Here is an 18,171-nt window from a genome sequence, read left to right on the forward strand (position 1 = left end):
ATATTTACTGTATCCTTGGTACAACAAATCTACCTTTGTTGTTGCTCAAATTCTACTACCTAACTACAGCAAATGCAATTTCTTTCTTGAAGGAAAACAAGGCAGGAAAAAATAAAATAAAGCCATTTCAGTCATTCTATATTTTTGCTAGAAATATATTCAAAATGTAAATTCAGTGGGGTTGCCTACCTCAGTGAAATAGTTTGAGCAACAGCCAAATGAGAGTCTACAGCAATGCCAGGCTTCCAATGCTTTTCTATGGATTTTGTGCCAAAATCACTACCTAATTATCTGAGGAATAGTAATCAGATCTCCTTAGTTCTAAGTAATCTTATTGATGTGCTAAGCTAAAGTTTATATTTTCAGGTCAATGCTTACTTTTCTCTGTTGAAAATCATGAAGTCCCTTTGTATTGACTCCAGGTTTTTCTGCAGCTGGCAGGCCTTATATTAAGAGAGAAAAAAGATCAGTTAATGAGAATTCATCATTGTAGTATTTGATGCAAGAAGCCACTAAACCTATCAAGAAAGACATTTCACATCAAACAATTGATTCATGCATTAAATTATTAGCTGACTCTTGTGTATCTCTCTTAACAGAAACTAAATTCATCTAGGAACCTGGATCAAATGCATCAAATTAGATCAACTATTATTTCTAGGTTATTTTCTTCAGTAGTTAACAATCCAATTTTTAGCATCCACTCTGATCTCTTCAGATCTTGGTTTATCGGAACAGAGGGCTCTAGTAGTAGTAGCAGTAGGCTAAGGATAATGTCCTTCCTCAGTAATAGACTGAAGATAATGTCCTTCCTTGATGTATCTTGACTTGTGAAAGTAATTGACTAACAGTGATAATGAAGACACCGTAGTTTCTCTTGGGAGTAGCTAGAGTCAGAACCTAGGGGCACTGATTCTATTCTTTCTCTCCTTTTTGATATCTATTTTTTTCTGGCTTTGTTTGTATCCAGTATTGGTGTAGAAGGGGGGAGAAAGGAGATACAAATCTGAAACAAGAAAGCTCTATTTCTTGGTTTCTTTCTTTTTCACAAATGTGTTTTCCTTACTTTGCTATTGTTTTAAGCCGAAAGCTAATAAACCTAGAAAAAATTGCCAAAATCACTCTACACTTATTCTTATTCTCTACCTGGTTTTCCTTTCTTTCTATTCTCACCAAACCTAAAGCTGACAAAAAATAAATAAATAGAAATTTTTATTCTTCCCTGTTATTCTAATCTATTCCATTCTTATTCTTTGCTGTCACAATCTTGATGTAAGGTATTGCTCACAGAATTTAAAATAATCCAAAAATCTAAAACTGGTGTATCCATGGGCCTTTCCCCAATTTTGCAAAGATTTCAAAATGTGCTCTTATATTTTAAAAGGTATTATAAATATACTGTAGCACCAATTCATCATTTAAACTCCAAGAATGATAAAGCATAGAGGGTTACAGACTGCATATTTTGGCTGCTGTCCTACTCATTTGGGACATTGCCATTAAAGTCAATGTGATTTAGATCTGAGACTTCTGTCTTTTAGATCAATATACCTAATGAAAGTGGAAGACATTAAAATGCAGGCATCCTTACATCAGCCAAACATTTTTGGGGTAATTCGGGCATCCAACTCTGTGCCTTACCTCTGAGGATTCATTTTTGTTGCTTTCCTTCTCCTTCTTAGCCAAGCGCTTCTTCTTTTTATGAAGTGGCTTTGACTCCAGGATCATTTCTTCAAGTTCAAAGGTTGGGTCACAGTTTAACTTCCCTTTCTAGGGAGGAAAGCACATGCAGAGAGAAATTGTTACCCTCCTCCCCAAATAAAATAAAGACATTTGCATGGACATTCTATGGTGTGATTGAACACCATAAAAGTGAAGCAAAAGCGATTCCCCAATTAAAACTATTAGGACTCACTGAAATTTCAAAATTGAAATATAATATAGAGGAGAGCTTGAATTGGACAGCTAGGATCAATAATTGTCAGATTATAAAAGCCTTTAGCTCCACAAACACAAAGTCCTTCAGGCTGCAGTAAAGAGAGCACACTTCAGGTCCTCTCATCAAGACACAGCCACCTAGACTTCTGGGGGAGGAGTCTGTCGCCGACGGGAGCTCAATGGAGCTCCTCTCAGAGATCTGGTCTGTATATCTAAATAAGATCAAAGATATCACCCCTTTTTGGCAAGAAAGGGGCAGGGAGAAGCCCAGTGGCTAGGGTCTATTCGTAGTTCACAGCCTTTTTCCTTTTTTTTGTCTGTGGACGGAGATTAGATCCAGCGTTAGCTGAGCCCTTATCTCCAGCCAGTTCTTCTCAGCTGCCTTTTTTGCAGCCCTAGACAGGAGACTCCCCCCTCAGGACAAAGCAAAATTGTTTGAAGTTATGATTAATACGAGCGGGTCCCACCCCTGAGAGGTTTTACTTTTATTACTATCTTAAACACCAGCCTCGTTTGTCCTAGAGGCTTCTTTGTTTAAACGCATTACAAAATGGCGATTTTTCTCCGTTGGTGACTGATAGGGGATGTACTTAGCCGGCTTTACCTTCCTGGAGACTATTCCTCATTAACTACCCAAAATCTACAAACAAAATTTCTTTTTGGAAATTGAGGGGAGCGAGAGCGCTGTTTATTTGTTTATCTCTTTACTCATGATGGCTCCCAGATCAAAGCCGAAGTGTTTTTCTACGAATGTGCTTAAAGAATCTGTTACAAAATCGCTGCCCTTGTCTCCTACGCCCTCTACTGGAGATTTCTTAACACAGGATTTTTTTTTCAAATGCTTAATGACTTTAAACAGGAAATTAAAGAATTTGTATTGGAGTTATATGATAACTTAAAGACTAAGATTGCCCAAATGAAGGCGAATACGTTTGTAGCCGTGTCTGCTCTGACAGATTACACCGCTGAAATGGAGAATAAATTGGAAAGTTTGGAGGAGGCTAATTCTAATTTGACTACTAACATGCAAACATTACAACAAAAAATTAGAGATACTCAAGAACAGCTCGTTATGATAAATTTTAACAGGAAGGCATTTGCAATAAGAGTCAGAGGATTGCGTGAAAAGGAGCGAGAGAATTTGAAACAGACTTTTGTTGAGGCCTTCAGCCATGCGGTGGGAAGTCCGGGATTTAATTTTGATTGGCAGATTCGGAAAATCTATCGCCAGAATTCGTTGGTAGCAGAACAGCGACAGCTCCCGAGGGACATAATCATATATTTCTCCACAAAAGAATCCAGAAATGCGATCATACAAAAGTTTTACAACAATAGGTTGCGAGTTGATGGGCAGGATTTGATTGTCTTCAAAGAAATACCATCCCAGAAGTTAAAAGCAAGAAGAGACTATACTTTTCTAACTGAAGAGCTTAGAAAACACCAGATTCAGTATAAATGGGAAGCACCAGCTGGCATCACGGTCACATTTGAGAATCAAAGATTTCGTCTCAATTCTGTTTCGGAAGCTCAAGATTTCTACTATAAGACTTTGAAGGCGGGACTTCCTGACTCACTCGGAAAAGAGGAAAGACAAGGCGGAGGGGAAGGCAAGCAGCAGACCACATGGCTTCAAGACGGAGGGTGTAGCTCTCCCCCTCCTGGAGAAGCAGAAGAGCGGAGATCAAGGATTTAGCTATGTCTTCAAAATATTTGTTTGATTTAAGATACGGTAATCCTGTTTAGACCCAACAATTTGCAAGATATTCAGTCTCTAAACTACGATGTTTTCCTGTTAGACATTTCAAAATATCTCTCAAAGTTGTGGATTGAATGGGGGTTTGCGATCTCTCTCCGGTTGAAAAAGCGGAATTGGATACTGGTGGTGTGATATTGGGACTGAATTACGTGGAGCGGATGTTGAACACATTTCACGGGACTTATATGTTTGAACTTTAACTTAAATTGTTCAGGACTTTAAAGTGAAGAGAGTGGAGATGGTAATTTTACTGAATTTTGGTTTGGGAGGAAGGGAGCCGGGTAACGCGGGGTAGGTGGAGGGGTAGCGAAAGCTTGATCAGATTACTTTGAGTTAAAAGGCAAACTGACTCTTGTGTAAATTATTATTCGAAAATAAGGTTAAGAAAGATTAGTTGGAGTGACTAAAGGAAGTTGTGGTAAATATCAGAGAAGCAAGGGATGAGGGTAAAATTCATGCGGAATAATCTACGTTGTTTAAACTCTATTAGAAGGGAAAGCTTGGTGAGATTTTCTCGAGACAGAATGTAAACTGATTCTTGGGTAAATTATTATTTGAATAGGTGGAATGATCCACGCTGTTTAAATCCTACTAGAAAGGAAAGTTTGGTGAGATCATTTTGAGCTAGATCGAAAACTGATGTCTGCATAAATTTGCATAAATTTTTATTTGAATATAAGGTTAAGGAAGATGAACTGGGGAGTCTACAGGAAGTTCGGGTAAATAACAAAGAAGCAAGAGACGAGAATAAAATATATATAGAATGATTTATACTGCTTAAACATTAATAAAGATGGGGGGCTGAGCTTAATACAAAGAGTTTTTTCTTTTTTCCTTTTTTTTCTTTTCTTTTCCTTTTTATAATTTGTAATTTTTTTTGTATCAATTTTTTTCTTATATTACTTTTATTTTTAATTCATAGAATCACAAGATACTTTAGAAGGGGTTTGACAGAGGACAATGCCAGGTGTGGGCCCTGGGAAGTCGGGGGGGACTAGGGAGGGGGACCTATGGGGGGTGGGTGGGTGGGTGGTAATATAGTTTCAATAAGAAGAAGAATGCACTTGTATACGGTTGTCTTTTCTTTTTTTTTCTTTCTTTATATTTTTTTCCTTGGTTTTTTTTTCTTTCTCTTTTATCATATTTTGTTTCCTATTTTCTATCTTTATAGTTCAATATTAATAAATAAGAGTTGAATAAAGGAATACACCAAGGGGAGAGGTAGAAGGAAAGAAGAGGGAGGAGCAAGGAGGGAGTGAGAGGGGAATGTAAGGAGGGTGTAAGAAGGAAGGTTTGAGGGGAAAGGGAAGTAGGAAAGGGGAGTGTTAGAGGGAGGAAAGGAAAGTTGGAGGGGGAAGATGGGGTGTATGGAGGTTGGAAGTGTCAGGTGGGGTTTTGTCTTATGCTGAATGATGATGAATCGTGTTTTCTTTTTATTTTTTATTTTATTTTATTTCTTTTTTTATAGCAAATATCCAGTATATAAGTGATTGTAAAATTGAATGTGAAAATGAATAAAAAATATATTTAAAAAAAAAAAAAAGACACAGCCACCTAATGGGACCTCAAGAACATGTCTTCTGAATGGCAACTCCTGATTTTTTTTTAAAAAAAGTGTCCCGTGCGCGCGCCCCCCCCCTCAATATATGACTGGCCCATGCAGGCCTCGAGTCCCAATTGCTATATATTTTAATCTGGTTGCCATTTTATTGTTTTAGTTGGCTTTTAATGTATTGTGTTGCTTTGGGGAGGGAGAGCTACTTGTTGCTGAATTTTGGGCAGCCCTAGAAATGTTATAAATACATGAATGAATTAATGAATGAATTAATGAATGAATTGCTGTGCCACTTAATTTATCTTAATAATTAAACTATTGATTTTGGGTTTTAAGAAGTTTATGTTTCTCTTCAGACTTTGTTGGTGTATGAAATCTGCATGGTGATAGTTTATTGCTTTATACATTAAGAAGCATGCCATAGTGTCACCATCATTATAACTCTAGTTTCTAAATTAAGAAAACATTCAAATTAAAATTCTTACATTAGGAAGAAATCCAGGCAATACTGTCTTCTGTAAAACAGCATCCCAGTTGATATCAGCCATGTATGGATACTCCTGGAGATGACTCAGTTGATAAAATCTTTCCTCTGAATTTATTTCCACTAACTAGAGGTTAGAATTAAAGCAGTTTATTAAGTATATCAAAATAGAATAGAACACAATTGCAGACTGAATACAGAAAAGGACGATACATGCCTCTTTATCTATCTCAGACATAATAGGGAACCTCCAGCCCATGAATGTTTACAGTTCAAAAATTTCCATGCAGCCCCTAAGTTGTTGTGAATATCCTGCTCTGACTTTTCCTCAAATTCTAAGCTCCTATCCAGCACTTCTAAATTCTTTAAAAAATTACAACATCCAGTATTGTTGTTTCAGCAGAAATATTTATCTAAATAAACTAACTGAAACTAAGGATCAAGTAAGAAATATCCAATGCAATTGTAAGGTAAAACAGTTTCCTATGATCCTGCATTTTAGGATCCTAGAATCAGAGCCAATCAAGTGCAGTGGGTGAATGGAACTGTTTGATGTTGTAAAATAACATCACACTAGGTGTTAAAATGCATTTTGGGGGGGGGGGGGAGATGTAGGATGTCTCATATCTTCCATATTTAGCAGCAGTCCTGAATCTCCAGTAATGTTCTACTCCTGGTGGAATGAATCAAAAGGCTTGGAAGGCTTAGCATCTTAACCAACATCTGATCTTTAAAGCTCACTCACCTTTTTAATCAATGCGATCATATCCTGTGACCAAGCAGCAGGATACATGATGGTGGCCGTCTTGTACACATGCAAAATTTCATTGGCAGAATTACTAGAGCGAATGTGGTATGGTCTCTGCAAGAAGAGAAGAAGGCAAGGACACTGAAACAGTTCGCCATCCAACAAGAACAGATTAATGAATTCTCTCTTTTAGGTTAGAGAAGTTTTTTAGAGGAAAAAAAGTATCACTAGATTGTAATGGGCTGACAACTTCTCCAAGAGACTTCACTCTCTCTCCTCCTTCCTCAGAGTCCACTAATGTTCTTAGTTAAGGCATTGTGACACTGGCTAATTTTTGGAACAGATCAACACAGTAAAGGAAGACAACAGAAAAGTTACACTTAAAAAGCAACATGTAAACAACAGGAAGACATCAAGGGTTGTGCAATTGGTGTTTCACTCAATGCAAATTGAGTTCAAGGAAAATCATGTTAGTGGGAGGTGTTGTTGTAATATAGTGCCTTGTGTAGGTGTGTGTCCTCCATGGCCTAGTTCATACTAGGGCCTGCAGAGTCACGCTGAATCACACAGGAGAAAACAAAGGTGTGACGTCTTTCAACATTCCTAGAAATACTTAAAATTCGTATTTTATTTCTGAACTGAAATATATTCTCTTTTGAAATAAGACAAAACAGAATCAAAATGACACAGTTTTAAACATGCTCTCAAAATGTTTTGTAATAAATCTTCAGGACATAAATGTAATCAACTAAATTAAGGAGTATATTTTCCCAGCATGCCTGCAATAGTGGGGCTAATCCATTCAACTTTGGGGGGGGGGAATTTAACAGTGAAAGAGCATTTCCAACCTGTTTTGCGTTGTACTAAAGAGCAGCGCAAATGGTGCCAGCCATTAGAATTTGTGCAAAATTGCAGAATAGACTGCAATACTGGGAGATGCAAACTCACCTGGCATGTTTGCCTGTGCCTAAATCAGAAATTACAAGCAAAACCTTTAGCCACCCCTGAGCTTTTGTAAAGAGCAACTCTGTCAAATTCTAGTCTCGATTTGCTGTCTGCTACCACCAGTACAGCAGAACGACAAGCGAGGATGAAAGAAAATGTGTCATAGGCACGTAGGGAAAAATCGATACGTTATTATTTCGGAATCATTAGCAACTTCCATTCCTTACATTTCCAGGATGCAGTTTGGCATAGTCTCTTTATGGAGCAGTTCAAGGCACAGCTTCTCACTTCAATCATCTGACAATCACCTATAAAGCCCTACATGGCATCGGACCTGCGTACCTGAGAGACCGCCTCCTGCCGATTACCTCCCATAGACCGATTAGATCTCACAGGTAAGGTCTCCTCCGGATTCCATCTGCCAGCCAATGTCGGCTGGCGACTCCCCGGGGGAGAGCCTTCTCTGTTGCAGCTCCAGCCCTTTGGAACGACCTCCCCGTGGAGATCCGGACCCTTACTACCCTCCCGGCCTTCCGCAAAGCCACCAAGTCCTGGCTGCTCCAGCAGGCCGGGGGGCTTGTGAATTATCCAGCCCCACGGTAACTGTGGATGTTGCATATTTTAAGGTGTTCCCTTGTTTATTGTAAGCCGCCCGGAGTCCTTCGGGAGTGGGCGGCATACAAGATCAATAAACTATTAACTATTAACTAACTAATGTTGCAGTGGTGGGTTCCTACCAGTTGTGGTTTGGCGGCCTGGGTTGCTGGAACCGGCAGCGGCCAGGCATGCCATGCCCCCGAACCGGTTCCCCAGGCGATGAAAGTAGCACTATCTTGTTTTTCAGTTTTGCGCATGTGCAGAACAATTTTAATTGCATTGCGCATGCACACACAGTGCGCATCAAGCATGTGTGTGCAAATCCGGCACACGAGGGAACCAGCAGTCATGCCTGTCGGAACCCACCCCTGATACATTGGAATTTGTGCCCCTGAATATGCAAGCTTTTCAATAGCATTTTTCTTACAATAACCAATAGATAACAACTTTTTCAGATAACAACTTTATATCCAGAATCTATTTAATATTAGTTATGTGCTACAGAGAACATCCTGATAAATGTAGAATTCTATTAAGAAAAATAGGTCAGATAGACCGGGGAGAAGACAGAAACAGGAAGATTTGAAAACCATTAATCCAGGCACACATTCAGTAATGCTTAACTTTGGTGTAATTCGCTTTGTGTGTACACAGAGCAATAGCAAAGAATACTGAAAATATAAGGCACCAGTGGCAGATTATGGCTCACTGATGCCTTAAGCACTGACAAATCTTGGTGCCCCCCTCCTTTGTATATACTGTAGAAATCTTCATTGTTTTTTTATTTATTTCTTTCTCAATTTTGTGGTGCCCCCTTTGGACCTAGTGCCCTAAGCACGTGCTTAATCTGCTTATTGGTTAATACACCACTGTAAGGCACCATGTATTCGAGAAAACCATTTGCTTTTACAGCTTTTTTTTTAACAATATAACCTTTGGATTGAATCATAATAATTCAGTTTCATTTTGAAAGTCAAAACAACTATTTAAGAAGTAATTATAAAATAAATCATTTTTTTCTCCTCTGCATAAGATGTAACTGGCATTAACAGATTAATACTCCCTTTAAACAAGCATTACTATAAAACAAAAGAAAACAAATGTGTTGTGCTTTAGAAATTTGAACGACCACCAATAATCAGGCCAGCAACATGTTACTAACTTGGAATTGTCCCACATATTCATCTCCAAGAAAATCATCCTACCACTATCCCTAGACGGCTTCAAATGGGATTGTATGTATATGCCTAGCTATATATATATTTAATGGCACAAACACCCTTGAATAGGAAGTTATGTGATACCATACTATCACTAAGATAAAGAACGGAATAAATAAGAACTTGCATATTTACACTATAATAAATGTCCTACTTGATTCATATGTTTCATAAAATGCCTACTGTCTTCTATACTATCTGCTGCACAGTTTGAAAATATGAGCCAACGAACTAATAAGGCATGCTGCAGCATGAAAAGTGTTGGGTTACTAATTCACACACAGCAGTCCAACTTCTTCAGACTGCATCCTTGATCCATAATTATGAAAGGTCTTTTGAAGTATAGTTCCATTTTTTACTTTATAGCTTTTGAATTGGTGATAGTTTTATGATAAACTTTACAGCACACATTGACATTTATCAGTAAATTAATCTCTTTAAGCAGAACAGCTTCTCTCTAGAACAGTGTTTCTCAACCTTGACAACTTGAAGATGTCTGGACTTCAACTCCCAGAATTCCCCAGCCAGCGAATGCTGGCTGGGGAATTCTGGGAGTTGAAGTCCGGACATCTTCAAGTTGCCAAGGTTGAGAAACACTGCCTAGAATTTTGATGACCCTACTACAGGTAGTCCTGAATTCTGGGAGTTGAAGTCCAGACATCTTCAAGTTGCCAAGGTTGAGAAACACTGCCTAGAATTTTGATGACCCTACTACAGGTAGCGAATGCTGGCTGGGGAATTCTGGGAGTTGAAGTCCGGACATCTTCAAGTTGCCAAGGTTGAGAAACACTGCCTAGAATTTTGATGACCCTACTACAGGTAGTCCTCAACTTACAATATTTCATTTAGTGACCATTGTAAGTTACAACAGCACTGAAAAAAGTGACTTCTGACCGTTTTCCACACGTACAACTGTTGTGGCATCATCCCCCCCCCAGGTCACATGATCAAAATTCAGATGCTTGGCAACTGACTCATGTTTAAGACGGATGCAGTGTTCTGGGGCCATGTTATCTCCTTTTGCGACGTTCTGATAAAGTCATTCAGGATTCACTTAACAGCCACTTTGTTAACAACTTCAGTGATTTATGTAACGAGTGGCAAGAAATATTGTAAAATAGGGCAAAACTCAGCAATAGAAATATTGGGTTCAATTGTGGTTGTAAGTCAAGGACTACCTGTATACAGTGAATGTAGATCGGGAAAGTACTGTATTTTTCGGAGTATAAGATGGACCTTTTTTCCTCAAAAAAAGAGGCTGAAAATCTGGGTGCATCTTATACATCTAATACAACATTTTTTGCCTCCCAAAGTCTTTCCCCTTTCACCAAAATGGCCGTGGCTCCTGGGAGCTGAGGAGGGCAAAAATGAGCCAAAAAAGTGCTGTTTCTGCCCTCCCCCCCTCCAGCTGCTAGTAGCACTCTATAAACCTCCATAAGGCTATTCATGCAATTTTTTTGACAAAAAAATGTGCCCCTTTTTGCAAAAAAAGGGGTGTTTGTTGCTCATTTTTGCCCCCCCCCCCATCACTCTGCAAGCCCACCCCCCCAAGGCTATTCATGCCTCTTTTTAAAAAAAAACAGGCCATTTTGGGGAGGTTTGCAAAGTGCAAAAACTTTTTTTCCCTTTTGGAAAGCTCTTTAACTGATTGATAAGAATTACATTGATCAAGTGCTGTGCCAGCAGAAACAAAGTCTTAGGTGCTGCAGATTGTCAGCGATTTCCTTCTCCAGCACATGGATAAATACACCTGGAAACATCTACTTACCTACCTACCTACCTACTTACTCTCTCTCTCCTCCTACCTATCTACTGTATTTCTCTCTCTCTATCCCTATGTCTACCTACCTACCAACCTGCCCTCTCTCTCTCTCCCTACCTATCTACTGTATTTCTCTCTCTGTCTCCTCCTCTATTTACCTACGTACCTACCTACTCTCCCTACCTATCTACTGTATTTCTCTCTCTCTCTATTTCTCTCTCTCTCTATTCTTCTACCTACCAACCTATCTACTCTCTCTCTCCCCCTACCTATGTACTGTATTTCTCTCTCTATCTCTTTCTATTTCTCTCTGTCTCCCTCCCTCTACCTACCTACCTAACTACTCTCTCTCTCTCCCCCTTTCCTCCTACTTTATTTCTCTCTCTTTCTCTCTCTTTCGGGAGTTCTTGCCGGGAGTTGCGGGGGCCATGGGGGTTGAGGGGGCCAGAGACACGGGAGAGGGTCGGGGTATTGCGGTCGTAACAGGGAGGGGCAGATACGGCGGGGACTTTAGGGCAGGCCATTACCGGGGAAGGAGGGTTCGCTACATTGCAGAGATCCCTCCTTCCGGCCCTAGGAGTCCCACTCCAAGACCAGATGGCGTAAGTAGTCAGGACCCTGGTCTCAGGCTGTTGTCGCTAAATGCCAGGTCTGTTGTTCATAAAGCTCCTCTCGTCCGGGACTTAATTTTAGACGAGAGGGCAGACCTGGCATGTATTACTGAAACCTGGCTGGGCCCAGAGGGAGGAGTCCCCCTTGTAGAGCTGTGCCCAGAAGGATTTCAGGTGCTGCATCAGCCGAGAGCCCAGGGAAGGGGTGGGGGTGTGGCCGCCGTTATCCGGGAGTCGTTAGTTCCTCGTAGGGTCCCTGCTCCGGAGATTGTCGGGTGTGAGTCTTTGCTGTTAAAGTTGGACCTCAAGGGTCAAGTGGGTCTGCTGCTAACGTACCTGCCTCCCAACAGCGTTGCAGCAGCCCTCCCCTCGCTCCTCGAGTCGGTAGCCGAGCTGGCAATTGAGTTCCCTAGGTTGATGGTCCTGGGGGACTTCAATTTGCCGTCGCTCGGTGAAAACTCTGATGGGGCGCAGGAGTTCATGGCCTCCATGACAGCCATGGGCTTGACCCAAGTAATTCGAGGCCCAACCCATTCAGCGGGACACATGCTTGACCTTGTATTTCTCTCGGAGCAGTGGATTTGTGATCTTGGTCTGAGGGGGAGCGACATCATACCCCTGTCGTGGTCAGACCACTGCCTACTGAGGCTCGACTTCCGGAGGCCAAACCCCCACTGTAGGGAGGAGGAACCGACCAGATGGTTCCGCCCCAGGCGCCTTATGGAGCCGTCAAGGTTCCAGACAGAGCTTGGGGTTATTCCTGACACTCTCGCCCACAGTCCGGTGGAGACTCTGGCTGCTGCGTGGCACTCGGCAGCGTCGGAGGCCCTCGACCGGATTGCGCCACTGCGGCTCCTCCGAGGCAGCGGATCCCGGAGACCCCCTTGGTTTACCGAGGAACTCCGGGAGATGAAGCGCCGGAGGAGATGCCTAGAGCACCGTTGGAGGTCCGATAAGTCCGAATCGAACCGAGCAATGGTAACCACCTGCACCAGGGAATACACCAGAGCACTTAGGGCAGCAAAAAGATCCCACATAGCCACCCTGGTTGCATCCGCTGAGTCCCGTCCAGCCGCCCTGTTTAGGATAACCCGCTCCCTATTGAACAAAAGGGAGGCGGGGGAACCCTTGCAGGGCAGAGCTGAAGAGTATGCCCAATTCCTAGCGGACAAAATTGCTCGGTTTCGGTCGGACTTGGACTCCACCCCCGCAGTTCCAGCCGAGGCACAAGGGGACCAAGTAGAACAGCTCTGGGTTGAGTTTCAGGACGTTACCCCCGGGGATGTGGACAAGGCCATGAGAGCTGTAAGTACCTCCACCTGTGTCCTAGATCCGTGTCCCTCATGGCTGGTTACGAACTGCAGTGAGGTGACACGAGGCTGGATCCAGGCGGTCGTGACCGCCTCCCTTCAGGAGGGGAACTTCCCCGCCGCACTGAAAGCGGCGGTGGTGAGACCCCTCCTGAAGAAACCATCTTTGGATCCAGCTGTTCTTAATAGCTATCGCCCTGTCTCCAACCTTCCCTTCTTGGGGAAGGTTGTTGAGAAGGTGGTGGCCTTCCAGCTCCAACGGTCCTTGGAGGAAGCAAACTACCTAGACCCCTTCCAGTCAGGCTTCAGACCCGGCTACAGCACAGAAACCGCTTTGGTCGCATTGATTGATGATCTCTGGAGAGCCAGAGATGAAGGACATTCCTCCATCCTGGTCCTCCTTGACCTCTCAGCGGCTTTCGATACCATCGACCATGGTATCCTTCTGCGACGACTGCGGGAGGTGGGAGTGGGAGGCACCGTGCTACGGTGGTTCTCCTCCTACCTCTCGGACAGGTCGCAGTCGGTGTTAGTGGGGGGGCAGAGATCGTCCCCTAGGCCCCTAAATTATGGGGTGCCTCAGGGTTCGGTCTTATCCCCCCTACTATTCAACATCTACATGAAACCGCTGGGAGAGATCATCCGCAGGCACGGGATTAGATACCATCAATATGCGGACGATACTCAATTGTATCTGTCCTCCCCGTGCCAACTCAATGAAGCGGTAGATGTGATGAGCCGGGGTCTTGAGGCCGTTATGGACTGGATGAGGGTTAACAAGCTTGTGCTCAACCCAGAAAAGACCGAGTGGCTGTTGTGTTTTCCTCCCAAAGATTTGACTAATATTCCATCACTCAGGCTGGGGGGTCAAATTTTACACCCCTCAGAGAGGGTTCGCAACTTGGGAGTCCTCCTGGATCCACAGCTGTCATTTGACCACCACCTAACGGCTGTGACCAGGGGGGCATTCGCCCAGGTTCGCCTGGTGCGCCAGTTGCGACCCTACCTGAATCGGGAGGCTCTCACAACAGTCACTCGGGCCCTTGTGATCTCTAGGCTGGAATACTGCAATGTGCTCTACATGGGGCTGCCCTTGAAGAGCATCCGGCGACTTCAGCTAGTGCAGAACGCAGCCGCGCGAGTGATTGCGGGTGCACCTCAATTCACCCGCATAACACCTATCCTCCGCGAGCTGCGCTGGCTGCCTGTCGATCTCCGGATGCGCTTCAAGGTGCTATTAATCACCCATAAAGCCCTACATGGCAGTGGATCTGGATACTTGAGAGACCGCCTTCTGCCAATTACATCCCTGCGACCAATAAGATCCCATAGACTAGGCCTCCTCCGTATCCCATCGGCCAGCCAGTGTCGGCTGGCAACCACAAGGAGGAGGGCCTTCTCAGCAGTAGCCCCGGCCCTTTGGAACGAGCTCCCTGTGGAGATTCGTACCCTCTCCACCGTCCAAGCCTTCCGCATAGCCTTGAAGAACTGGCTCGCCCGTCAGGCCTGGGGATAAGGATAGTTACCCCTCCCGAATGATGAATGTATGTTGCCTACCATTTTATTATATGTTTCTTTCTTGATGTTTGTATTCCCCCCTTCCCAGTTTTATGTGAGCCGCCCTGAGTCCCCTCAGGGAAAAGGGCGGCCTACAAATTCTAATAAAACTCTAAAAAAAAACTCTTTCTCTCTATCTCTCTCTTTCTCTCTATCCCTCTACCTACCTACCTACTTTTTTTAAAATTTGCCTCTTCAAAACCTTGGTGCGTCTTATACTCCGATACATCTTATACTCTGAAAAATATGATAATTGTTTCTGAATAGTCTAAACATGGTGAAATCATTAGTAGAGAGATAAATAAATGAATGGTCCAATAATACATATACGTTAACTGTACCATACCCGGCCTCTGAGGAGTTCATAGGCTGTAATTCCTAATGACCACCAATCAACAGCATAGGAATAACCTGAAGTTTTTGTAGCAGTGAACATCTCAGGTGCTGCAAAAAAAGAGAAATTTAAGATTTGCCTTAGGATGGAATATTCCACAAGATGAGTGATTTTCTTTCTATAGTCTAATCAGTAGTGGTATTTAGACAGTTCACTGCGGTTCAGGCGAACCAGTCGTTAAATTACCCATCCCTCGCTATCAAAGTGGATCCTGGACACTGCACTGCAATGGAAAAACAGGCAATGGAGTGGCCGGCACGAGGAAAGGAGAAGTCCGCTTTCCCTCTTTCTTCTCCCTGCTCCTCCTCCTTCCCTTGTGCTGGCCGCTCCATCATCCATTTCTCCATTGCAGCACCACACTCAGGATCCACTTTGATAGGTTTGCCAACTTAATTACTCGCCCCTCTCATTTTTGCCGGTAGACTGACCAACACCTCCTGCATGCAGCTCCACGGGGGGGGGGGAATATCTCCCTCCACTTCCCCCTAATTTTTCACCTTTCTGATCCAGCTCTCAAGAGCATCAACTCCTTGTCTCTATGGTAATTCCCCCCCCCCCTGTTCCTCAGAAACCTTGCCTCTTAAAGGATCTGCGTCCAGAAGGCTGAAATAGTCATGAGACCAACCTGCACACAAGCACCCTTTGAAACAGCTTTTTTGGCAAAAGGGTGGAAATTTAACAACCGGTTCGCCCGGGTCAGGTTGGCTGTCGTGGGAGGCTTGTCCCGCATGTGCGGCAGAGCTGGAGGATGGGCATGGGCCACGCCTCCCACGACAACCAACCTGACCCTGGGTGAACCAGTTGTTAAATTATTTGAATCCCACACTGAGTCTAATAAAAGTTCTCATAAGAAATTCTCTCTAGGGTTATGCAATAAGCAACCTCTGCACATCTTCGGATGCTGCAGAATAGAAGTCAGTGTGAACTTCTTCACTTATGGCCTTGTTGGCTTCACTGAGATGTCTGGGTGATCTGAATGAGAAGAGAATGCTTGGATAGATAATATTTTGTCAGACACTCTTATGTGTGAATTATTCGAAAGTAAGGAGAAACAATTTGCTTCTTTTTTCAGTTGATTTTAATTTGGACCATCATACTGCTAACTCTTTAATCAGAATCATGCTATTCTAATAATGGCATTTGGAGGAGATCCAGTCAGACTTAGGGCAAAATTGCATTGCCTAGTAATTAAAAGAGGAAGTTTACTATATCTTATTTAAAAAATTTAAAAACATGAGAACCAACAGACTTTCCCAAGTTCTTCAAAAAACAGCTGTTCAGAAGGTCACCACACAATGTACTGTACTTTGTGCCTTGAACTCTTTGCTCTTACTCTCCATAAAGCTTTTCACACCTCTCTCTCACATCCTCACACATTTTGACTAACTCATTACTTATTTGATATAGAAACAAAAGCATGTTGTTGTTGTTGAAGAAGATAACATTTTGCACTTGCTGAATAGGTACACGCATAATAAGATGAAGCCTGTACATAATTCAAGTCATCTGAAACATTCCATCACCCTCTAGCCCATTGAAATATTCCAATGCATTTTTAAAGTGAAATATAATATAGAGAGAGCAAATAGGAGACAACTATATACTGACTGTATATAGCAGTGGTAGTCAACCTGGTCCCTACCACCCACTAGTGGGCGTTCCAGTTTTCATGGTGGGTGGTAGGGGTTTGCTGTAACTCTGCTTTATAAATTTTATAAAGTAAAGTTACTTCCCTACTTTATAAATCACCATTACTGTGGAACCAGTACTGTGGCCGGTTAGAAAATTTTACTACTAACAGAGATACAAAAGTGGGCGGTAGGTGTAAAAAGGTTGACTACCCCTGGTATTTAGTTTCAATCCAAGGTTAGTATTAGTGCTGGTCCGCTCCCTCTGCCACATTGCTGGCAAGTGTATTGAGCAGAAAATAGCCGCAATTAATACTTTTTTGATTCTAAAAATATGCGGTGAGTTGATTATAATCTTCAGTAACTAACAAGAATAGAGGAAGTAACAGTTGGTTCGAGAGGAAGCATCAATAAATCCAATTAATGTCACTATGATGTCCTGTTAGTATAATTTGGTATAACTTGTCAAAAGTAATATCTGTACCTTAACATCAATGTGGATGGGTGATCCAATTATGACTCACATGAAGAAACCAAGAACTTTATCTATAGTTTTGGGTTCGAATTGTAAGATTTCATGTAGGTAAACAGAGGTCAGATCAGTCATCCATTGCAAGGACCTTTAAAGTTAGCAGCATTGAAGCCATTCCAAATTTAACACATGTAAGGCCAGATCAACCTTGAAGTATTTTCTGAATCAGGCTCTATTTCTTAAAACTGTTTTAAAAGTTACTAAGAAGGAAGCTTAACATGCCCATTAAAAACAAAACAATGTCATGCAAATACATTAGCTTGGATCCATTGACTACTCACCCATATATGGTTTTGTGCCAGCAATGTTGGTAACCTGTGTATCTTTAGTTATCACTGTAGCAATATTGAAATCTGTTACATGAACATGCCCTAAGAATGATATAAAAAGATAAATTGTCTATTGAAAGTTTCTACGAAATATAAAATTATAACAGCAGAGGGAAGCAATGAATTTATGTGGATTACATACTATATTCCAAACAATAAATATGTTGCCTTCTCATTCGTTAAAGTTTTTCATAAAACATTATGGAATCATAATGCAAATTTTTTCATATATAGAACCCTTAGAGAAAACCTAAGAAAGGAAAGTGACATAGGAAATCCTCATCCTTCCAGGCCACCCACAATACTCATACTAATCTGTAATTATTAATCATTATCCCAAGCCATATTTTGACAACCACATGGAATAGTTTGAGAATATTGATCTGTTCCTATCTGAACCACTAGCTCAGCATAAAGTTTATTCATTCACTATATGTTATACAGAAAAAGAGCCTGATGAAAAGAGCATTATAGATCTTTCCTTCCGGAAAGATATGTAGCATGGGAATTATTTTTAATGTGGATCTGTAGCTAATATCTCGGGTGAAGTCTGTGGCCAGAACTGCTTTCTAATTCATTTCAATTTGTATGCTAAAAGCACCTTTTTCCTTGTAAGTAACAACAGACATCCATTTACTAATGAAATACTTGATTTATTTTTATAATGTGCTCCAAGTAGGGCTGCCCTTGTACGATGGAAAACATTGCTATTGTTTCTACTCACCTGATGGACTTAGCCCAATCATATCTCATATCATACATGCAGAATTCCCACTATCTATTCAAATTGTTTGGGAATGTCTAT

General features: G+C 42.0%; 1 protein-coding gene across 2 annotated transcripts in view; it reads right to left on the bottom strand.

Moving 5' to 3' along the window:
- The window catches only part of STK32A (serine/threonine kinase 32A), an 81,321-nt gene that overhangs the window by 1,725 nt on the left and 61,425 nt on the right, over positions 1–18,171 (bottom strand). For both annotated transcript variants that reach the window (XM_032208624.1, XM_032208623.1), the window contains exons 7-12: positions 17,319–17,408; positions 14,830–14,927; positions 6,479–6,595; positions 5,735–5,860; positions 1,642–1,770; positions 379–443 (exon numbers count right to left, since the gene is read on the bottom strand). In XM_032208624.1, the coding sequence (XP_032064515.1) occupies positions 379–443; positions 1,642–1,770; positions 5,735–5,860; positions 6,479–6,595; positions 14,830–14,927; positions 17,319–17,408 (625 nt within the window). The remainder of the gene's footprint in view (positions 1–378; positions 444–1,641; positions 1,771–5,734; positions 5,861–6,478; positions 6,596–14,829; positions 14,928–17,318; positions 17,409–18,171) is intronic.

This window comes from Thamnophis elegans, chromosome 2 (assembly GCF_009769535.1).
Source record: "Thamnophis elegans isolate rThaEle1 chromosome 2, rThaEle1.pri, whole genome shotgun sequence".
NCBI lineage: Eukaryota > Metazoa > Chordata > Lepidosauria > Squamata > Colubridae > Thamnophis > Thamnophis elegans.